The sequence below is a fragment of the Dama dama genome, chromosome 24, assembly GCF_033118175.1.
Source record: "Dama dama isolate Ldn47 chromosome 24, ASM3311817v1, whole genome shotgun sequence".
NCBI classification, from domain to species: domain Eukaryota; kingdom Metazoa; phylum Chordata; class Mammalia; order Artiodactyla; family Cervidae; genus Dama; species Dama dama.
In genome coordinates, this window is record NC_083704.1 from 22,343,884 (window position 1) to 22,366,972 (window position 23,089).

Here is a 23,089-nt window from a genome sequence, read left to right on the forward strand (position 1 = left end):
TTACCATAACCTGAATGGTTTAAAATAGCACAAAATAGATTGTCTCCCCCAGTTTTAGAGGCCGGAAGTCCAAAATCAAGGTGTTGACAGGGCTGTCCTCTACCCAAAGGCTCTACGGGAGAATCTTTGCTTACCTCGTCCAGCTTCTGGTGGCTGAAGCACCCTCTGACTTGTGGCCGCATCACACCAACCTCTGCCTCTCTCCACACAGCCTCCTCCTCTATTGTCTTCTCTTCAGTCTCTTGTAAGGACACTTGTTATTGGATTGAGGCCCCATCTGGATGATCTCTTCTCAAAATCTGTACTTTAACTTACATCTGCAAAGATCTTTTTTTCCAAATAGACATATCCACAGGTTATAGGAAGACATACCAACATCCAACCCATTATAACTAAAGAATGTTGAGCTTTTTTCAGATGAGAGGGGCTTGCTGGGTATTTCCTTTTGAGGTGACCTTGGCCCCTTGCAGAGGAAGGGATGGGCCCGCTCCCTCAGGAGAGGGGCTGGGGTTTAGCAAGGTCCACTCTTCTCGGCTGAGTCTCCTGTTGTCGCTGGGTGGGAGTGCGGGGCTGTGCTTGGGGGGGAGATGCTGACAGCCTCTGGCTCTTGTCCTGGACCTTGGAGTACAGGGTCACACTATACCCTCTCTTCACCCTCCAATAGAAAAGGAGCCAAGCCTTGAAGACTTCATTTGCTCTTTTTTATTTGGCGCTGCATCCAGGGTAAGGGCGGTGATGATGGAAGCAAGTGCTTCTGTGGCCACATGTCCTTTATGCCCTCCAAACCCCGCTCTGTGATAAGGGCCAGGGGTCCTGGAAGGCTCCGTGTCGTCACGAGGTGTGTCTCGGCCTTTGGTCTGTCACAGAGTCTGGCCTTGCATTTGCCTTTGGTCTTGCTCTTCCTATAGATGCTAGGAAGAGTTCCGTCTTCAAAGGGTTGAGACCACACATTACTTCCAAAGTGGGGACCATGAAGGCGCTGGGGAGCAAGAGCCTCCGTGTGAAAGGAGGGGAGAAGGAGGAGAGATGATCAGGAATCTGTTTGGGAAGGGGGTCCTGAGGGATGCAAGCCCTTCCCTTGGGGCACAGGCCAGCCTGGGGGCTACCCTCTGCCTGTGCCCTCCAGCCCTGACCTGGGTAGCCAGCACTGCCCAGCGGGATACTGGTCACAGTTTGAGGCCCACCTTTTTTGGTTTCGGGGCGTTGGGTGCCAGCTTGAGCTCAGGGTTAGGTGGGAGGGAAATCAAAACCTTGGCGGTTGGTAGAGTCATCAAGGCCTTGTCTGTGGTCGACAGGGCCTTGGTGCCTGCCAGCTTGCTGTGCTGTAGTCTGAGGACCTGCCCCTGGGGCCAGGGCACTTGGGGAGAAGGCAGCTGGGCCTTGCTGTGGAGGCTTGGGGAGTGGTAAGGGGCTGTGGGAGCACGAGGGGCCGCGAGGGGCTGGGGGGGCGGAGGCTGACCAGCTGCCCCGCGAGGTGTGCGTGCAGGGTGGGGAGGCAGGGGGAGATGAGGCAGATGGGGCCCACCCCGTTCCTTCTCCAGAGGCCATGGGGAGGACACAGGTGATGAGGTCCAACAGACCTGGGTCTGCATCCCAGCTCTGCCCCTTCCGAGCTGTGCAACCTCGGGCAACTTCCTTACACTTCCTGATACCCCGGCTGGAAAATGGGGATCATGGCACCTCCCTCGCTAGGCTGTGAGAACTAAAGGAGCGGGTCCGGCAGTGACACAGTTTAAACTGTTTTGTGCTGTACAGATATTAGTTCCTTTCCCCCAGAGGCAACTTTGCATGGCAGCAGAGACAGAATACTGCAGCAGGAAAAGCTGAGGCTCTGGAGTGAGATCAACCTGGGACTGAGCCTGGCATCTTCAAAATGAGTACAGCTGCCTCGCCACGTGACTACTTTGTGGGCGGTGGATCCCAGTCATTCAGTCGTGCAGTTTTTAAAAATACTTTGTAAGCAGTGGCTTTTACTTACTACCGGTGACTCTCTGGTGGGGCTGTGGGTGGGGGCAAACCCAGGTGGTCAGGAGGGGCTTGGAGAACAGGGAAATGTTGTCTTGAGGCCCTGGGGTGTTTGGGGGGAAGGGTCTTACTCAGGGCCTGCGGGTTCTTCAGACTCAATGGCGATCTGTTCAAGGAGTGGGGATGCCTGTCCCTGCTAGCTGAGGCCATGGTAAAAAGGCAGCCCACCCTCGCGCTGGGGGTGCCCCACTTCCGGAGACTGGGGCGGCCCTGGGCTGTGGCACCTCTCGCCTTGCCTTTCTTCCCCGTTCCAGGGGCTGCGGTGGTGGCAGTGGAATCTGGCTTCTCAGTGTGCCCCAGGCTTCTGGCCCCAGCAACTTTCCTAGAAGCTGACCTGTGGACGGGGCTTCCTGAGTCCTTGCTTTCCCCAGGGCCTCTCGGGGCCAGCAGGTGAGGGAGGGCTGGGCGGACCGCCATCCGCCGGTGACACATCGCCAGGGGCTTCTTGATGGTGGAGCCCTCTACTAGAAGCCGGATACCCACATACTGGGGCACCTCCACGGCAGGCTGTGGGGAAGAAGGGGAGACAAGGCCTGCTCAGACCGTGGTGCTAGAATCCTAGGTCTAGAAAGACTTAGGGCAGGGGTAGATGGAATTAACTTCTGGGGCACCTGGTCAGGAGACATTTCTGGGCTGAGAAATGCAAAGCCCGTCTCTGTCCTCTAAGGGGTCTGAATCAGTACTTGGAGGGTTACAGAGCCCCTGAGATGAATAAACCAGCGGACCGGGGGGTGGTCTTAGACAGGCCCCCACCTCCACCCCTCGACCCCCCTGCCCTCCTCAACTCCCAGGCTGGGAATGTGTGTGTTCTCCTCCACCGGCTGCTGTCAATGGACAGCTTCCTGAGATGAGCCAGATTCTTTGCTGAGAGCATGTGAATTACAACACCCAGACAGATAAGAGGCCTGGAGCCTGCCTAAATTCTCGTCTGAACCAAGGGAAGCAGAACCTTAAAGAAAGCATTCTGTGGAGAGAATGAAGTTGCAAATATACAGAGGGAGGCAGAGAGAATGGACCATGTTCGGTTCCTATTAAGCCGAGCTGTACTTCCTGCACTGGACACAGAAGAGCCCCTGTATCTTGCTAGGAACACTCCTGTTAACCTAGAGCTAGGCTGAGGGGTTTTCCATGTCATCAACAGATCCTCATTAGAACCTATCAGTGTCATTTGGAGCTTGTTAAAAATACAGATATCAGGAGACGTCCCTGGTGGTCTAGTGGTTAAGAATCTGCTTTGCAATTCAGGGGACGCGGGTCCAATCCCTGGTCAAGGAATTAAGATTCTGCCTGCCATGGAACAACGAAGCCCCTGGACCGCAACCACTGAGGCTGCACGCCACAGCTAGAGAATCCACACCCTGCAGCAAAAGATCCGCAAGACATAATGAAAATAATGAAGATCCCACATGCCACAACTAAGACATGATGCAGCCTAATAAATAAATATTTTAAAAATTTACAGATATTAATGTCCTACTGTATAGCACAGGGAACTATATTCAATATCCTTGGATCAATCATAAAGGAAAAGAATAGGAAAAAGAATGTATGTATATGTATAACTGAATCACTCTGCTGTATAGAAAAATTAATAAAACACTGTAGATCAGCTATACTTCAATAAAAAAAAATAACAGATATCAGAGCTCATGGGAAGCCCAGCTGATACAGAAAAGCTCACCTTTATGGAAGAATCTCAGCTCATAAATGCAGAAAGAATGATAGAAATAGCAATATACCATTCTGTGACTCTAACAGAATAGGCAAGAATCAAAACAAGTAGGTGAAAAGGATGACAGGAAAATGTGTCATCTGCACACTGCCAAAGAATCATCTTACAAAGCAAATGATCACTGCAAAGCGAAGGATGCAACTTATCATTGCAGAGATCTCGTAGCATGACCTTAACCGCATGGTCAGACTTAGCATCACCAATCACGAGACAGTCTGACAATGGGTGCCTTGTGATGCTGTATGAGGCACCCAGTATCACCTCTCAAGTGTTCTTGACAAAATGTGTAATCTGAACCTCATCAAGCTGTGTGACCTAACTTCTAGTTTATAGGACATTCAGATAACAGAAGTTAAACACCACCATGAGGAAACAATCAGGTAAATCCAGAATGTGAGACAGTTCCATAAAACAACCAGTCTGTGCCTTCAAAAGATCCAAATATGGGTGGGGAAAAAAGCAGTGGGGCTGTTCTAACTTAAAGAGATTAAAGAACATCAAAGAAAATAAAATACCAGGAATAAATTTAACCAAGGAGGTGAAAGACCTATACATTACTGATGAAAGAAACTGAAGATGACACAAATAAATAACACCCAAAGGAATCTATAGACTCAATGCAATCCCCATCAAAATTCCAATGACATTTTTCACAAAAATAGAAAAATCAATCGCCAAAGATGTATGGAATCACTCAAGACTTCCGAATAGCTGAAGAAATCTTGAGAAAGAACAAAGCTGGGGGCATCACACTTCCCGATTTCAAACTATTGAGTTGGCCAAAAAGTTCATTCAGTACCCGCCCCCCGCAAGCACATATGGAAACTCAAATGAACTTTTTGGCCAGATCAATGTATTACACAGTTATAGTGATCAAACAGTATGATATTGGCATAAAAACAGACACACAGATCAATGGAACAAAGTTAAAACCCCTGATATTAATCCACACATTTGTGGTCAATTAAGTCATGACAAAGGAGGCATGAATATACAGTCACTTAATAAATGGTGTTGGGAAAACTGGACAGCCACATGCAAAAGAAAGAACCGAACCACTATCTTATACCATACAGAAAAATCAGCTCAAATGGAGTGAAGACTTGAACATAAGACCCAACCATAAAACTCCTAGAAGAAAACAGCCAGGAAGTTCCTTAACTCAGTCTTGGCAATGATTTTTTGGATTTGGCAACAAAAGCAAAAATAAAGAAACTAAAAATCTTCTGAACAGTGAAGGAAATCAACAAAAAACAAAAGACAACCTACCAAATGGGAGAAAATGCAAATCACTTGTAAGAGGTTAATAACATATAAAGATATAAAGACAATCTTTTTTTCCCCCCATGCCATGAAGCATGCAGGATCTTAGTTTTCCCAATTAGGGATCAAACCCACACACCCTGCAGTGAAGTGTGAAGTCTTAACCACTGGATTGCCAGGGAAGTCCCCAAAATATATAAAGACAATCTGACTAAAAAATGGGCAGAGGATCTGAATAGACATTTTTCAAAAGATGACATACAGATACATGAAACAGGTGCATGAAAAGGTACTCAACATCACTAATCATCAGGGGAATGCAAATCAAGACCACAAGAGATATCACCTCACACCTGTCAGAATGGCTATCATCCAAAAGACAAAAAATTACAAGGGTTGGCAAGGATGTAAAGAAAAGGGAACTTTTGTGCAGGTTGGTGGGAAGGTAACTTGGTGTGCCCACTATGGAAAACACTATGGATGTTCCTCAAGGAGTTAATGACAGAGCTACCATATGATCCAGCAATTCCACTTCTGGGTATTTACCCAAAGGAAATGAAAAACCATTTGAAAAGATATCTGCAAGCCCATATTCACGGCAGCTCTATTTATAATAACCAACACATGGAAGTGACCTAAGCATCCCCTGACAGATGAACAGAGAAAATGTGTATATATAACTATATGATGGAACATTACTCAGTCATTAAAAAGAAGAAAATCTCAGGACTTCCCTGGCAGTCCAGTGATTAAGACTTCACGCTTCCACTGCAAGCAGCACAGATTTGGCCCCTGGTTGGGGAACTGCAAGGGCACCGGTTTTGTCCCTGATTGGGGAACTAAGACCCCATGTGGTGCAGCCAAAAAAGTAAATAAAAATCATGAAATCTTGACATTTGCAACAACGTGGACAGACCATGGGTGCATTATGCTAAGTTAAATAAGTCAGAGAAAGACAAATACCGTATGATCTCAGTTATATGCAGAATCTAAAATCAAAAACAAACTGAACTCACTGATACAGAGAACAGACAGCTCTGATACAGAGAACAGATGGGTGGGCAAAATGGGTGAAGGGAATAAAAAATTACAAACTTTCAGTTACAAATATATAAGTCATGTATAGAATCATGACTATAGTTAATAATGTTATATATTTGAAAGTTGCTGAGAAAGTAGATCTTAAAAGTTCTCGTGCAAGAAAAAAAATTTTTGTAACTGTTTGATGATATATGTTAACTAGACCTATGGTGGTGATCTTTTCACAGTATATACAAATACTGTTATGTTGTACATCTGAAACTAACAATGTTGTATGTCAGTGATATCTAAAAAGACAAAAACAAACAGAAAACTTCAGAGAAATCCAAGCCATGCCTATTAGGCCCTTTAAAGCAGCTACACATCTTCTAAGCATCCCAAGAGTGTACCTATAGGTCTCAAGATTCAGTCTTGAACACATTTTGAGTGAAAAGACAGAGGTGCACGGCCTTCTGGTTAACAGCAGGGCTTCTATAATTTTGAGGGCTTCTGTTTTACTGGAACCTCATGGAACAGGAGTTATTTATTTGAGCAGGGATTTGAACCCAGGACGGTTTCAGAGTCTATGCTTCTAAGAGTATGCTACCAGCCTCTAGAAATATTATCCAACACACTAACTCATTTCATCCCCCAAACCCCAGGAGAAAGATGGTAATAGCATGACCATCTTACAGACAGGGAAATGGAGGCTCAAGAGGGTGGAGTGTCTGTATCCACTCACTGTGGCAAGACCAGGACCCAAACTGGCTTTGTGTGACTGCAGAGCCCTGAGCTTTACTATGGGGAGGCCTCCCTGGGTCCCGCCTGGGCCTGGCCACCTCACCTGCTTGTAGATGAGCTCAAAGGCCCCTGTGTCACAGTTGCGGTCCAGTCGCCGGTCGATGACCACACGCAGGGTGTCGGCCTGCACGCCGGCGCAGAGCCTGGCAGTGACAGCCGTGGAGGGTGCCATGGTGGGGCTGGCATTGATCTCGATCAGCCAGGGCTGGAAGTCCTCACCGAACACAAAGTCAGCGCCGTAGAGCTCGAAGCTGGCCTTCCGACACTGCACGGTGTCCTGGGAGGTCTGCAGGGCGTGGATCACGGCGGCCTTCATGCCGGGCACCATGACCGTGGACCAGGCATTCGGGGCCCCCGTCTCCTGCAGGTGGGCCTGGAATTTCTGGCTTGACCACATGTTGTCTGTGGGCAGCAGCGGGTGCCGGTGGCATGAATTCTCCAGGTGCTTCTGGATGGAGTTGTTGCACAAGTGCACAGAGCTAGGACAGAGAGCGGGGAGCTGAGGGCCGGCTCCCCGTGCCCCACCCGCCCAGACGCTGGGGGGGCGGGCAAGCCCCAGAACCAGCCCCGCGCACATTGCACTGTGCAGCGTGAGCTGACAAAATCCTCACTGCCGTCTTCTAGGGCCGCTACCAGTCTGTGCTCAGGACCTCTCTGAGGGTCCTAGGTACGGGCCCACAGAGTGAAGTGCTTTGTGACAGGGTCACAGTTAACTCTCCCAGTGCCTGGAAGAAGGTAGCTCAGAGTACGGGGCCCTTAACCACCACGACAGGTGCTCAAGTCCTGTCTTCATCACTGACTGGTAAAATCTTATATAACTCATTTAAGCTGCGTGTTCCTTTCAGCATGTAAAAGATGGAGGTAGTAACAGTACCCACTTGGCCAGGTTTTCATGAACGTCTGAGGTAATATACATGAAGTGCTTAGCATTCGTCACATGCAAGCACGCAGTTAACTGACAGCTATGAGCTCCATGTTACTGGCTCCATTCTACAGATGGTGGTGACTGAAGCTTAAACAGGGTTTCACTTGACCCAAGTCATAGAGCTTGGAAGCTGCAAAGAAGGAACTTGAATCCAGGGCTCAACAGGCTTCCTCTCCACCCCAAGTGAATGCTGCCTCTCTATTTCTCCTGAGCCCCCTTTACCCTGCTCTACATCTTTTCTCCATAACACGTATCACCTTCTAACCCATTGGTGATTTTATTGATTATGTTCACAGCTTGTCTGTTTCTCCCTGCTGGAATGTGAACTCTTGAGGGCTGGGTTCATTTCATTCACTACTGTGTCCCAAGTGCCTAGAACAGTGAATGGCACAGGGTACATGTGCCGTAGGCATCTGCTGGGTGGAAGGATGGGTGGATGGATGACGGACCTGCCTGCCTGCAGAGGCTGTGTTTGGAGCCCAGCACTGCACTGGAAGTACTGTTCCTTGCCAGCTCCCCGACTAGATTAGGAGCTCCTGGGACTGAGGGGACTGAGAGTGGGGGGCTCACTTGTCCAGGTTCTTCAGGGAGAAGGGCTGTGTGGAGAAGCGGATGTAGCTGTCACGGTAGAACCACACGGTAAGTGGGTTCCAGTCGGTCACCAGGAACCACTGTCTCAGATCAAATTTGGTGCCAAAGATGAGCAAGGGCCGCTCGATATACTTCTGCACCACCCACTTGCCGTCCTTCATCATCATGGGGTTGCAGTCCACCAGCTTCAGCATTTCCTCCAGGTGGTCCATGCACATGATACCTAGGGGGAAACAGGGCCGGTTAGGGATCAAGCCAGGCTTTGGCTGGGAGATGGGCTAGGGGACTATGAACAGTTCCTCCTAAGCGCACATCCCCTAAGGATTGATAGGCCTGAGTGGGTAAGCCTGCCTTTCTCCATGTTCCCTTTGGGAAAGCTGAGAATCTGCCAAGGATTTTTTTTTTAAATTAACCAATTTTGATGATGGAAAGGAATATATATATACATATAAAAATTTAAACAGTATTGGGCCTTTTTAAAACCATATACATGTATGACTTTGCTTAGTTTTTCATAATAACTAACAGAATATAAAAGAGCAGAGGCAAAAAGTAGACAGTACAAAAGGGTACACAATTTAAAAACACACACACACACACATTTCCTGCTCCAAAGAAGCCAGGTGCTGCTTCCAGGTGCTATGGATGGGCATGCAAGTTATGGGAAAGTCTGTGTCTGCCTCAGTTGCACAGCATTCTATGCATTTAAACATCCTAAGGAACTGGAACAGTGCCTGGCACTTGGTGAGCATTCAGTAAATGTTAACTCATCATAATTATTAATTACCTATAAAAAATATCTCTAGTTATAGATTTGCTGGCTCAAAGCATATGTGCATTTTTTCACTTTACAGAACAAAGATGTTCTATCAATTTGCACTTCGAGTAAGAGTGTATGAGACTGTGTGTTTGCCCACATACTACCAACACTGTTGATGATTTATTTTTGCCATTCTCCTAGGTAGAATGGTATCTTATTTTAATTTTATCTGTTTTATAACAAGCGAAGTTAAGCATCTTATGCTAATAAGGTGTTTTAATGCTGATAAATACAGCTGACCATTGAACAACACAGGGATTAGGCATGCCAACCCTCTAAACAGTTGAAAATTATTATATAACTTTACAGTAGTCCTCTATATCCATGGTTCTGCATCCATAGATTCAACCATAGATCATGTAGTACTATTGCTGCTGCTGCTGCTAAGTCGCTTCAGTCGTGTCCGACTCTGTGCGACCCCATAGACGGCAGCCCACCAGGCTCCCCCGTCCCTGGGATTCTCCAGGCAAGAACAGAGGAGTGGGTTGCCATTTCCTTCCCCAGTGCATGAAAGTGAAAAGTCAAAGTGAAGTCACTCAGTCATGTCTGACTCTTAGCGACCCCATGGACTGCAGCCTTCCAGGCTCCTCTGTCCATGGGATTTTCCAGGCAAGAGTACTGGAGTGGGGTGCCATTGCCTTCTCCCATGTACTACTAAAGTAGGTACAAAGTGAAAGAATCTGCATATACGTGGACCCATGCAGTTCATTCATGTTGTTCAAGGGTCTACAGTAAGAATCACACTGCAAACAAACACATACACTCACAAATCAATCTTATTTCTTCACTGCTTGGTCCTCCAAACAGTCTGACTGCCTGCCAATGGCACAGAACAACTTGTTCTTGGTTCCCAGGCCAGATTCTTTCTCTAAAGCCCACAGTGATTACTAAGATTCCCAATATCATGATGACTTGTGTAGCCACAGATTGAGACTGTTCATGACCTCTGACCCAGCAATTTCATTTTTAGGAATTTATCCTAAAGAAATAAGTGGAAAAGCTACTATAAATGGAAAGATGTCTGCACAAGATATTTATCAGTGTTGCTAACAGCAATTAACCAATCAATAATCAAATAAATAGGGAAAAAAACTGATGGCTATCTAAATATCCAACAGAAAAGGATTAAGTAAAACCATGAGAGTACATATAAATAAGATTAGACTGTGCAGCTGTAAGACAGAATGAGGTAGGAAAGTATATACTGTACTTTTATATAAAATTCAAAAACAGGCAATACAATCCTTGGTATTGTAAGTCAGAATAAGGGCTTCCACTGCAGGGAGGCAGAGACCAGGAGGTAGCAAGGGGCCCTCTAGGGTAAAGGTAATATTTTATTTCGTAATCTGGGTGCTGTTTCCACGAGTGTGTTCCCTATGTGACAATTCACTGAGTTGTATATTCACAATGTGTACCCTTGTCAATGGACTGTATACATATTTCAATTAAGTTTTACTAAAAATGGAGAGAAAATGTTGAAATACACTGGAATTCACTGTTTTGTTCTCTATGCTTTTGTGTATGTTTGAAAGTGATTATAACAATAGACTAAAAATGGGGGTTAGGGGGAAGCAGATCTAGATGTACTGAAATGGAATGACCTCTAAGATCTATTAAGAAATAATAAAGGTGAAAACAAGTAAGTGATACTCAGTGATATGGAAAGATAAATAATGAAAAAAGGAAGCTACAGAGTGGTATGCTCTTATGTAGAATAAAACACACATACACCGAACATGCATAGACCCAAGTACAGAAGCACACCACAAGGTAAACAGTAGTTATCTCAGTGAAATCAAAGGCGCCCTTGGTTTCTTCCACTTCTCTGTACTATCTGATCTTTTTTTTTTAAAAAAAAATAACAAGTATGTATTTTCAATCCTGGAAAAAACCAACAGAACAATTTCCAAGACAGAAGAAGAAAAGACTTATGATGCTAGTTTTAGAGAGACATCCCAAGAGAGTGTCCCACAGCGTGTGGAGCTGTGTGGAGCTCCAACAGCTTCACTAGGACACGAACAAATTCTCCCAAGGGCAGTATGTGAAGTGATCTGCTGCCAAAAGTCTGTTTTTTTTATATCTCAGAAGTCCTTAACGATCTTTTAAAGGCTGGGCTAATGCAACATCCCAGCCTGCTGGGTGCCCTGTTCAGTTCCATTCATGCTGAGCAGTCAACATAGTGGCTAAAAATAACAGCACTTACATAGCAGTTACTCTAAAAGCATAGGATCAAAGCACTTTCCATGTTGTACTCATGTAATCCTCTTGGGTAGGTATTACTGGCTTCATTTTACCAAGGATGAAAATGAGGCACAGAAGAGGTTAATTAACCTACCCCAGGTCTTTCAAATATTAGGGAGCAGAGCTTGGGTTTGAACTGAGGAAGTCTGATTCTCAGCATCCACACCCTTAAACCACTGTTCCACACCATACAAGGATGCGTAAGTCAAATCAGAGAGCCCTTAGACAACAAGTAACGGCAGTGAGTACCACCAGGCCTGCCTAAAGCGTTAACCTAAACTCTCAGGGCAGGAGAGGACGCGCTGGCATCATCATCATGCTGTTTAGTCGCTAAGTCGTGTCTGAACTCTTGCAAAGCCATGGACTGTAGCCCACCAGGCTCCTCTGTCCATGGGATTTCCCAGGCAAGAATACTGGAGTGGGTTGCCATTTCCTTCTCCAGCAGATTTCCCCGACCCAAGGATTGAACCCATTATCTCCTGAATCGGCGGGCGGACTCTTTACTGCTGAGCTGCTAGGGAAGCCCTACTGTCATCACAGCAGCCAACACTCATGGGGTGGCTCCTGTGCCTGGCACCGTGCTGAGTGGTACATGCACTACCTCATTTGACGCTGGCCTCACAGGAGGTATTATCATCAGCCCTCACAGATGAGGGAACTGAGGTTCGAAGAAGTGATATAACTTCTTCAAGGTCACAAGGTGTATCAGTAGCAGAGCTGGGATTCGAACCTAGGCAGTTTGGCTCCAACAGAGGCTGTACTATTAACATCCGAGCCTCTGGTTGGGGAGGGTGTAGGGTGCTGGTACGGGGAAGCAGGGGCAGACCCCCACCTCGTCCACGGGACTTGGCTCCTGGCTTCACGATCCAGATGTTGCGATCTCCTTCCATGTCCATCTGGGGCACCACAGCCCGCAGCTGCTGCAGGATGTCCTCACAGCGCTGGACCTGAGTGTCGAGGTACCTGAGTTCTGCCCCCTCGCTGTGGGGAGATGATGGGACTTGGGCAGGGTTGGGCCTGGGGGCATTCTGGTGAACAAGGCAAGGGGAGACACAAGCCCCCTGGCCATGGTCCCACCAGCTTTGGTCACACACTTCCCCTCGAGACCTGGATAGGGCTCTCCCAATCCTCCACCCCCGCCCTCAGGCTGTGCCCCAGATCCACCCTGCCCAGGGCACTGTCCCTGACTGCTGGAATGGTACGTTCTACCTACCGTACCCCCTCCCACTCCAATACTCCACCTTCTGCCACCTCTCTCTCTATTATATTAAAACTGCTCTTTGGCAGAATTTAATCATACCAGCATCAAATGATGAGGCACCTCTACATGCCAGGCATTGTGCCAAGGGCTTTATATACATTATCACTAATCCATCTTCAGGGAGATGTTATTGGTCCCATCTTAGAGAAGTATAAACTGAAGCTTGCAGGGTTAAGGGATGTGCCCAAGGCCACACACTGAGTTAAGAGGCTGAGCCAGGATGCAAACTCTAGCCTGCCTGAATCTTTCATCCACAAGTGTTTTTGGCGGTTCACTCCTCTCCTAATCTTTAACCTAACACTGGTGGATAGGCGGGCCCCTTCCTCATCTAATTCTTTTCTTGCACAACTGTATCATACATCTCCTAGACTTATTTCTCTTCCCATCACTTACCACCTGACACCTACACTTATTTGGTCACCGCCTGTCTCTGCTCACTGGAATGAAAACTCTATGAGACCAGGAATAATTTCTGTAGTTGTTATTCTCTGTTATTCTCCCATCCCCAAGTAGTACCCCAGCACTTATTAGGTACTCCCTAGAAGTTTGTTAAATGAATGAATGGTTGAGTAAGGAAGTCTCTGGCAGCGACTGGGCTGTATGGATAAGAGTTCAGGGACAAAAAGGAACCTGTTCCCTTACAGGACACGAAATATCCTCAAACTAAACCAAGTCACAAAATATCCCAGATGGTGGCCTCAGCCAAACTCTCCCATTTCTTTTCTTTTGAGTGAATAGGAAGGAAGCCTCCACTAGATGGTAACCTCTCTTTTAACATCTCTCGGACATTAAAGAGGCTAGAGCCTCTTGGATGTCTCCAGCCACGGAGAACTTATCTCCGTTACTAAGGCAGGCACAGCAGTGGCAGCTGGGCAGGGCTGGGAACAGGGACAATCAGATGGAGGGGTCTCGGCAAGGCCTCTTTTTCACACATGATTCCTGGGCTCTTCTTTTTCCATAAGGTTTGCTGGAAACGTTTCTGTGGCTGTGGCATAAAGAATCTACTGAGCAAATCTGTGATCTGGCCCAGGAAAGTGTCCATGGCAGTGGCAGGGACACATGCAATTTGAAAAAGCATATTCAGCCTGACAGTATGATTTTATATTTAGTAAAAAACCCAGCAGTTCTGTGGAAAGTCGATCTGGTGGTCAGGGGAGGGGGAAAAAAGAAGCCTGGCTGGTGAGCTGTGGATTTGTTTTTAAAAGCTGAGAAGCAGCAATAAATATTGACTTAATTAATGCTAATGATCTAACAATTCAGTGCAATGTTACATGAGGTAATATTTTATGTAATCCTGATTTTTTTTTTTAATTAACTTTTTTTTTTTTTGACTGCTTCATGTAGCATGTGGGATCTTAGTTCCCTGAGCAAGGATTGAACCTGCACCCCATGCATTGGAAGCAGAGTTTTAACCACTGCATAACCAGGGAAATTTCCTAATCCTGCTTTTGAGAGGTTCCTTCAGCCCTCGACTTGCCCCACATCCAGAAATGCAAAGGACTGACATTATTTCCACCGACTATTATAACTCAGTCCTGACATTATTTTTTTAATATTTTTAATTTATTTGGCTGTACTCGGTTTTAGTTGCTTTCACTGTGGCATGCAGGCTCTTTCAGTGGCAGCATGTGGAATCTAGTTCCCTAACCAGGGATTGAACCGTTTCCTCCTGTATCAGGAGCTTGGAATCTTAGCCACTGGACCACCAGGGAAGTCCCCAATGATTCTTAATTTCAGAAGGGCAGCTTTATGTTTTCTGGCAGCTAAGGGGAAAGTATGGGATCACCTAGTTTTCATTCTTTAGTGTTTGAAAAAAGATACAAATGAGTTATTCATCAATGATGTGGGTTTGCTGGCTAAGTCATTCGTTCAAAGTTCATTTACTAGTTCTTCAGTGTCCCCTATCAATCACTAAATCTGCCTGTTCGTTTCTATTCTAACATCACGCCACCTGAGGCCTTTAGCCCGCCCCCTGACTTGCTGCAAGTCTCCCTGCTTGAGCTGTCTGCTCCTGAGGGCACGGATTTTGCTTCATTTCTTGGGTCTGGCACGATGCCTGGCACATAGGAAGGGCTCAGTAAATGCCTTCAGGCCCTCTTCCCGCCAGTTTTTCCTACATACTGTGCTGAAGAGCATCTCCCTACAACAGGCCCAGGCCCATCTCAATACTCCCTTCCTCTGCTCAAGAACCTTTCCCCAAAATGTCCTGCGAATACAACCACTTAGGATACTTGGGGCAGGGGGCTGGGGTCACGTAAGTACAGGATACACGGCATACTCTGTCCCTCTTGGGAGTTTACACCATCTTCTGAAAAGTCCTGTGTCAAGGAAACCTATTTTAACTTTGTTCCACTCAGTGTTTTCCAAATGTGACTGACCACAAAACCCTTTTTTCATAAACTCCATTTCAGCATGTAGAACTAGTGTTCTATATAATAGGCTTTGCGAAATGCTGGTTTCTAGGATAAAACCTAAATGACTTAACAAGTCTTACTTTGTGAATGAATACTATGAGTCAGTGCTGAGCACATCATAAAAATTACCCTAATCCTACCTTTGAGGCAGACATTATTTTTAAACCTATTCTACGTTTGAGAAAAGCAAAGATCAGATAGGTGAGTGAGATTCCCAAGGTCACAGAGCTTGGAAATAGGACAGGCAGAACTTGAACTCAGATCTGTCTGACAGCACAGGCCCTGATTTTAGTCACTATGCTACACCGGGGATCTGGGGAAGAGTAGTCGGGACCCTGACATGAAGGCAGTGAGAACTCCTGAGGGTTCTGAAGGAGAACAGTGGGTGAATGAAAACAGGGAGACTTGGGGAGGAGCTGGGGGCGGTGGGCATTCGACAGAGAGGTTCTGTCCCTGACCATCAGCTCTGAACATGAAAGCTGCCTGAGAGCACGCCCCATGGCCCGGGCTGCAGAGGCACTCACTGGACCACTTGGTAGTAGCGCTGGAGAAAGAGGGACCAGCCCTCGGGGCTCAGGTAGAGCGGGGTCTCCACGTCCTTGTCGATGTCCATATGCGCCAGGTTGTTAAGGTGCTCCTCGCAGGCACGCAGAGCCTCATCCACAAACTCTGGGGATACCGACACTGGCTTTTTCTCCTGTTTCCTCGGCTGCTTGTCTCCTGTAGAGATGGGGTAGAGGTGGGGGCTGTCACTATCCCACACTCCACGGCTCCCACTGCCCCAAGGCCTGTCACTTACCCGTGACTTCACCTGAAATACACCTGCAGCCCCTACTGCTGTGGGACCCGTCACTCACCCGGGGCTTTGTTCTAAATTCATCTGGGGTCCCAGTGCTCGCCCTTGCCCCTCACTGTGCAGGACCTGTCATTCATTTGAGGCTCACCCTCAATGTCCCCAAACATCTCAGCGCCTAGAGCCCCAGCAGACACACCTGCAGCCCCTCTGTGCTTGGGGGCTCTGACACACCTGAGGCTCCTTGAGCCCCGCTCCTGACACACCAGGAGACAGCCCCGGGAGGTCTCCATCTGGAGGAGCCGGGGTTTCCTTCTCACAGCCAAGCTGCCTCTCATTTCACCAACCCCCTGAGGAATTCTGGCAAATCTGGGCTACAGGATGGGAAGTGCGAGGTGGGAGCTAAGTCCAGAAAGGGAAAGGGCCAGCAGCTGCTTGAGCTGACAAGTAGGGAGAGACTGTCTGGGTCCCCCTTCACAAGGCACGAGCGGTCCTCAGACCACATCAAACTACATGGTTTTACTGCTGCCTCTCCTCACAGATCTGAGCTCCCCACAGGCAGGGACGGACCATGTCCTCTTAAGTCTGTCCTCTCTAGAGCACTCTGCCACATGCCAGGCCCAGAGGAGGACTGAGCGAGGCAGTGGGTCAATTAACAAACAGATAGGAAGACATGTGGCTAAGTGGGTGGGTGGGACAGAAGAATGATGAGTGGATGGGCCAGAGGATAGATTAAGTGGTGGATGGCAGGATGGAAAAGAAGTACATGGATGGGAGGTGGGTCTGTGGAAGCATAAGTATGTAGATAGGCAGGAAAGTGGAGTGGATTGATAGGCAGTGTGGAGTTGACAGAAGTAGGTGAATGAACAGATCAACAGTGGGGGGAAGGATGAATGCATGGATGGGTGGATGGGTAGGTGAATGTGAGATGGGTGGGTAAGTAGGGAAGCAGATGGATGAACAGACTGTGGACAGAAAGAAGGGGAGATGTATGGAAGAGTGGGTAGGAAGGGGTGGTGGATGGGCAGATGGATGAGAAAAATACCATGACAGATGGGTGAGGTGTGCTGCGTAGGAGGATAAATGGTTAGGGGAGCAGAGGTGACCACAGTACTTACTTGGGGCCTCTTCTTCTTCAACAGAGTTTGACTTCCACTCGCACTTTACCACCAGCTTGAGAACGTTGCGGGCAGCTGTCAGCCAGAAGTCCTCTGCTCCCGGGGCAGGGGATACCCTCCTCAGCCCCTAGGCTCCGGGCCTGTTCTGGTTCCGGAACCTGATCATGACCTGCCCCACTCTGGATCCGGAACCTGACTACTGTTTCTGACTCTAGAACCCCACTTAGAACCTGGCTTCTGTTTCCACTGTGGAATGAGCCCCAGAATCTGATCTGACTTGGCTCATATTCCACCTTCAGAATCTTGCATGATTCTGCTGTCTGATTTCTCCTCCTCTGTTCCTGATCCACCTTTTTTTCCTATTGTGCATGTGTGTGATTTTTTATTTTTTTTATGTGAAGTATAGTGGACTTACAATGTCCTGATCCACTTTTGATACTTATTCTAGCCTGAGAACCAGACCTTGGCCCCAAATCTATATACGATTTGGAGACTAATTTAAACCTAGCGTCTAATGTGGATCCAAATTCTGACGTGAATTTAGAGTGTGTGCTGGAGTTGGAGCCTACTCTGTCTGTGAGCCCCAAAGTCTAGAAACTTTTCTTGGAACTAGACTTGGAACCTGATCTAGTCAGCGGAATCTGACAGGGGATTGAAACTTATTCTGGATTCCAAACTCAATTAAGTGACCAACTTTTAGAACCTGCTCTAGAAAATAAGATAAACTATGTCAGCTCTTCTGGAGGTCTGGGGTGACCAAGGTAGGGGGCTCATTAAGGGAGGCACATAAAGGAAAGATGAGGGTTGAGGATGGAGAAGGAAATCTGCTGGGGTAGATGACGGCATGAGAGAGGCCCTTTGCTCTCTAACACCAGCCAGGGCTTTAGCCCTCCTCCTTTGGCTTGAGGGGCCAGGCATGGGGATGGTATCTCCTTACCTATGAAGGCCTTTTTGTCATCCTCAGCCCCCAGGCGGTAGCAGCGCGGGAAGAAGGAGTCGGCATCAGCCTCATCAAACCACGGCAAATTCCGGAGATTGAGACACAGACCCACCTATGGAGTCAGCCGCTGAGGGGACGGGGTGGGACTTGCCCAGGGGGCCTCCAAGGGACTCTCCACACTGGGCACCCACCCAGAGAGCTCAAGGGGATGCTGCGTGGACAGGCTCAGAGCCTCTGCCCCACTTGCTAGGCTCATATCCACCTCCACATGCTGCCCATGTGGTTCCCTCTGCCCAGAATTCCCTGCATCCTTCTAGCCACCTTTTCGCATCCTTAAATACCTGCCTCTTTGAAGACTCCTTCCCAGTCCACACTAATAATTGACCAGCAGGTCCCAATTATAAAGCCTATCATTCTTGCCATAACCCTAGAGAATAGGTCTTACTGGAATTCTCATTTAAAGAAGAGGAGCCTGAGGCTCAGAGAGGTGAAGTCACTTAACCAAGACAAGATATAATAGAACAATCAGCCAGACCATCAACCATCAACCAGTCTCTGCTTAGGAGAGAAGGGTCCCCCTGCTCATAGTCATTGGCCATGGTGTTTGTTCTTACTCTAGACCCCATTTGGCTCCTGGAGTCTATTTTAGTCACCGTGTCTATATGTGCCAGACATGCTGCACAGGTTGGATTTGAACACAGGTGCGTCCAGATCCAACTGAACCACGTACCTCCCCACCTCCTGAGAACTCTTACTGACCAGGAGAGCAGAAAAAGGGACTGCCAGCCCAAGAGCTGGGGGGTTGGCAGCTGCCATGCCTGCGCTCTGAAGAGCTCACCTTTGTGGTAAAGGAGCCTGCCCGAGCATAGTGGTTTATCATCTGATCCTTGGAGAGGAAACGACAGTCCAGGATGTCCCGACGAGTAGTCCAGATGAAGTAGGGGATCTCGTTCCGAACCATACGTGACTGGGGAGAGGGGAGGAGACAGGGAAGGTTGATGTGGGCACCACGAGGCCTGAGGAAGCTTCTCCCTGCCGTGCTGAGCAAGGTGGGTGAATGGAGAGAGAGGATCCTCCCAAGGGGGCCTCTAGCTCACATGTCATCTTTTTGTAAGTTAAGAAAAGACATCTCAAAAACAAAAAAAAAGAAAAGACTTCTCTTCCCTTTGGGGCACACACTGGTGAACAGAGAGCAGGCTGGCTTGCAGCTCTTTCAACCAGGTGCCCCTAGGCTGTGACTAAACTCCACAACTGAATGCCACACCTTGTTCTGGGTCTCGGCCATTAGTGACTTACTCAGTGGCAGGGCAGTGACTCTACGCTGATGGTCACAGAGCATGTGACAAAGTTTTCTCGTGAGCTCCACCTCTCCCCATCCTTCCTAGAACTCTGGGAGGAAGGATTACTGATAACCAGTAACACCATGTGTCAGGCCCTGTGCTTAAGCTTTCCATGTCGATTCATTTAATCCTCACCATAACCCTATGTGGTAGGTGCTACCATTATCCCCATTTCACAGATGAGGGGACTGAGGCTCAGGGACTTGTCCCAGGTTCACAATGTTGGACCATGTGGAATGTCCTCAACCTCACCTGACATACAAAAATGGCAGTTTGGCATAGTTCAACTCAGAAAGTGGTGGTACGAAGATTCAAAGCCAAGTGTCTTGATCTCAACACACATATCCTCCCCATCATCATATCAGCCTCTTTCAAAATTTTTTAAGTCCTTCCTTCTAACCTTCACTTGCCAACAACTGAGGAAGATGGGGTTTTATTTGGAAGGGGGAAATTACCAGGTGTGGAGATTGTGCCAGCTTCTGATACAACCTGGCAAAGAGCCCTGATCCCAGGCCAGCCTTATCTGTGTCACTCACCACTCCACTGGCCTACCTAGGCTTTAGAGAACCAATCATTTTTACCACAGATAGGGAAACTGAGATTTACAAAACGGCTTGTCCGGGGTCACCAAGCTGGACTCTAGTGTTTTCTCTTGAAAGAAGCAGACCCCTATCCAGCCCGCTGGGTCCTTACCATCAGAGCATGTGTCCCATGTAGGTCATCAAATTCCAATAACTCATCGAAGTCAAACAGCTGTGGTGGCCGGAATGCCTCCTCCTCATCTTCATCCTCTGTAGATGTAGAGCCCAGGTGTGAGAAGGCCCCGGTCCCCACCCCTCAGCCCCACATCAAAGCCTCAGCCTTGGGACAGTGGGACCAAAGAAAAGGGACTCAAGCAGCTTATGGGAAGGGAGGGATATCTCACCATCCTCAGTGGTGTCACTGTCACCCATTACTGAGCTGTCCAGATCCTTATGCGGCTGTGGCAAAGTGGTACCCAAGTGATGGACCATCTTCTTCTCCACCCAGCCCCTTTGGCGCAAGAGGCACCGGATCACAGGGTAGCGACCTTGGATCATAAAGATCTTCTTCTGCTATAAGGTGACAGAAAAATACTTTTTCAGTAAGTATAGCCTAAGTGCTGGTCACAGGGGAGATAATGGTGAGTCAGACAGCTATGGTCTCTGCCTTCATGAAATTTATATATTCTAGTAGGAGAAACAGACTGTAAACAAGTAGAAAAATAACTTGCATAGTAATAATCATAATAGCAACTATATTTTCTAATATTTACTGAGCATTTACTATGTGTTAAGCACTTAAATACATTACTAACAACAATGTGTATTTTTTTTTTAACAATGTGTGTTTTTAATAGACACTATCATCTCCACTTGGGGATTCCAAGGTGGTGCAGTGGTAAAGAATCTGCCTGCCAATGCAGGAGATGCTAGAGACATGGGTTCAAATCTTGGGTTGAGAAGACCTCCTGGAGGAGGAAATGGCAACCCACTCCAGTATTCTTGCCTGGGAATCACAGGGACAGAGAAGCCTGGCTGGCTACAGTCCATGGGGTCACAAAAGAGTCAGACATGACTGAGCACCCTCATGCAACCAATCTCTACTTAACTGGTTATGAAACAGAGGCACAGAGACACTTGGCACAGAGTAGCTTGGCCACCCAGTGGCTAAGTGAAAGAGCAGGAATTAACATCCAAGCTGGGAAGTTCAAGAAATAGGATTTTAATGGGGATCCAGAGAATCAGTCAGGGGAAGCTGGGAAGGAGCCAGAAATGTACAGAGCTGGGCAAACCTGGCAGTTAAGGCAGAGGGAAAAGCAGGTGCAAAGGTCTTGAGGGTGGAGGGGTCAGAAGGAACTGGAAGGGAGCTAGGGTATATGGAGTGTGGAAAATGAGGGGAGACTTCTTAAGAGGTGTGTGGAAGACACTGAAGGCCTTGGGATGAACTTGGATTTTATATTAAGAGCAGCGTGAAGCAATAAGGTGAAGGGAGGGAGTGACATGGTTGGAGGCTGTTGAATGTAGCTTGCTGTCCTATGGAAAACAGATGGCAAGGATGGAAGCAAGGAGACTAGTGAGAAGGCTGTTGTGGTTTCTCTAGGTGCCTCCAGCAGAGATGGGAACAAGGTGGGAGTTGAAATTCCTTTTGGAAATAGAGACTAGTTTTGCTATTAGGATTAGATGTGTGGCGGAGGGAACAGAAAGATCACATTTCCTGGCCCGAGCAACTGGGAGATGGAAAAGACCAAAGAGCAGGGAGAACAGGTCTGGGCAGGAAAATGAAGAGTATGGTCTAAGACATGGGTTTGAGATGCTTTGATGTTCCCTCGATGGAGATATCAAGTGGGGGACTAGATCCACGGAGGGATGCAGTTAGAGGCCAGGCTGGGCTGGAGAGAGAATGAAAAGGGCGCAGGACAGATTGAACTCACAGCCAAGGAGACAAGTGTAGAGAGGGATCCAGGGAAACAGGAATGTCCTGGGAAGTCTTCAGAGGCAACTGAAAAGTAGCTGCCTGGGAGGGAGAAAGGAAAAGCAGGAGTGTGCAGACAGCCAAGAGGAAAGGTGTGCTGGTGCAGAATGACACAGGTGCCAAACCAAGGTCAGGACAGAAAAGGGACCGATTGGTGAATCTGGCTCCTTAGAGGTCACCAGTGACCTTAACCAGAGAGGTTCCTGATGAGAGTGAAGGATAGGGACCCAGCGTGGTGGGGGCTGAGGACTGAAACCCAGATAAAGTAGTTGAATTCTGCCTAGAATTTTGGTTGTGGATAGGGTGTTGAAAACTGGAGAAGTATTTGAAGACAAGCGTGGGATCAAGGTTTTTTTCTTCTTTATTTTCTAAGGAGGGGAGAATATAGTGCAAGGAGGCAGGGTGAGCCACCCTCCAGGCCTTTTCTAGCCCCTCCCCCAACCCCCTCCGACCTTGACAGCTCTCTCCACGTGGATCTTGGCGTTTCTGAGCCGGCCCATGTGTTGAGACGCCTTGGAGAATCCTCGCCAAAGGACAAGAGAACCTGCAGAAAGATGCGCAGTGGGCGTGGAGTAGGCACCCCTTCTCTCTCCACCCTTCATCCCGATGCCTATCCTCTACCGCTCTTCTCCGGTTCCCCGGATTCTCACGTCCGCCCCAAGACTTCGCCTTGGGCCAGGAAGGGCGGCCGCAAGTGGCCTCACCGTCCTGGGGCGGGGCGTGTTCCTGGGCCGGGGAAGCCGAGGGCCCAGCGGGGCGGGGATCCACGGCGCCCTGGGCGTGGCTGTCGTGGGCCGAGGGCTGGAGGGCGCAGTCTAGCCGGCGCGCTGAGGCTGGACTGCAGACCCAGTCTTGGCCGTGTGCCGGAGCCTCCTCTGGAAGCCGGAACTCGGAGTGGCGCGCCCTCGGCCATGGGGCGGGGGAAGTGGCGCGGCGCTCGAGCGGCTGCGGCTTCCGTGGCCAGCTGCACCCGGGGCCCCTCTCTTGGCGAAACCAGGCGGTGGAGTCCTGCTTTGCGGCCCCCAGCTCCCCTGCCCTCAGGAGCAGCGCCGCGGTGGGCCCCTGCATAAGACCCTCGCCGCGCGCGCGCGCGCATTCCCGGGGCCTCAGAGCCCGCCTCCCCTCTGCGCGCAGTCGCGTCTCGCGGGAGCGCCCTGCGGGGGCCCGCAACCCTCCGTTCTGAGGCCCCGCCCTCAGTTTTTTGTCGCCTTAGAAACGATTCCCTTGGCACAATCAGGCCTCAGGTAGCGGTTCCGGGGGCTACTTCCAGCGGGGCCAAACTCGGGGCCTTACCTGCCCCACACCCTTCATG

At 48.5% G+C, this 23,089-nt stretch overlaps 1 protein-coding gene and 1 long non-coding RNA gene across 7 annotated transcripts; one reads left to right on the forward strand and one right to left on the reverse strand.

Annotated features, from left to right (window-relative positions):
- Positions 1-691: 691 nt before the first annotated feature.
- TTLL3 (tubulin tyrosine ligase like 3) lies at positions 692-22,922 on the reverse strand. 6 transcript variants are annotated; one of them, XM_061127982.1, is made up of 13 exons: positions 22,482-22,922; positions 22,230-22,321; positions 20,210-20,378; positions 19,978-20,075; positions 18,783-18,911; positions 17,942-18,056; positions 17,005-17,097; positions 15,618-15,813; positions 12,251-12,399; positions 8,337-8,580; positions 6,885-7,320; positions 2,360-2,532; positions 692-979 (listed from the first exon to the last, which is right to left on the reverse strand). In XM_061127982.1, the coding sequence occupies exons 1-13, from the start codon at positions 22,843-22,845 to the stop codon at positions 832-834; spliced, it is 2,406 nt and encodes an 801-aa protein (XP_060983965.1). In that variant the 5' UTR covers positions 22,846-22,922; the 3' UTR covers positions 692-831. The 6 variants fall into 6 exon arrangements, with proteins under 6 accessions (XP_060983965.1, XP_060983964.1, XP_060983967.1 ...); XM_061127981.1 differs by having other exon boundaries at positions 692-994; XM_061127984.1 differs by having other exon boundaries at positions 857-1,411; positions 2,097-2,532.
- LOC133045715 (uncharacterized) lies at positions 1,817-6,877 on the forward strand. The gene is made up of 3 exons (XR_009690321.1): positions 1,817-1,956; positions 2,280-2,415; positions 3,271-6,877. It is a non-coding gene; the product is annotated as an uncharacterized LOC133045715 (long non-coding RNA).
- Positions 22,923-23,089: the final 167 nt, after the last annotated feature.

Excerpts from the sequence above, each read along its gene's own strand:
- TTLL3 (XM_061127984.1), bottom strand. The coding sequence starts at position 22,845 with ATGCAGGGGCCCACCGCGGCGCTGCTCCTGAGGGCAGGGGAGCTGGGG. Across the intron at positions 22,322-22,481 it reads ACACGCCCCGCCCCAGGACG|GTTCTCTTGTCCTTTGGCGA; the intron begins GTGAGGCCACTT and ends ATCTTTCTGCAG. Across the intron at positions 20,379-22,229 it reads ACGTGGAGAGAGCTGTCAAG|CAGAAGAAGATCTTTATGAT; the intron begins GTCGGAGGGGGT and ends GTCACCTTATAG.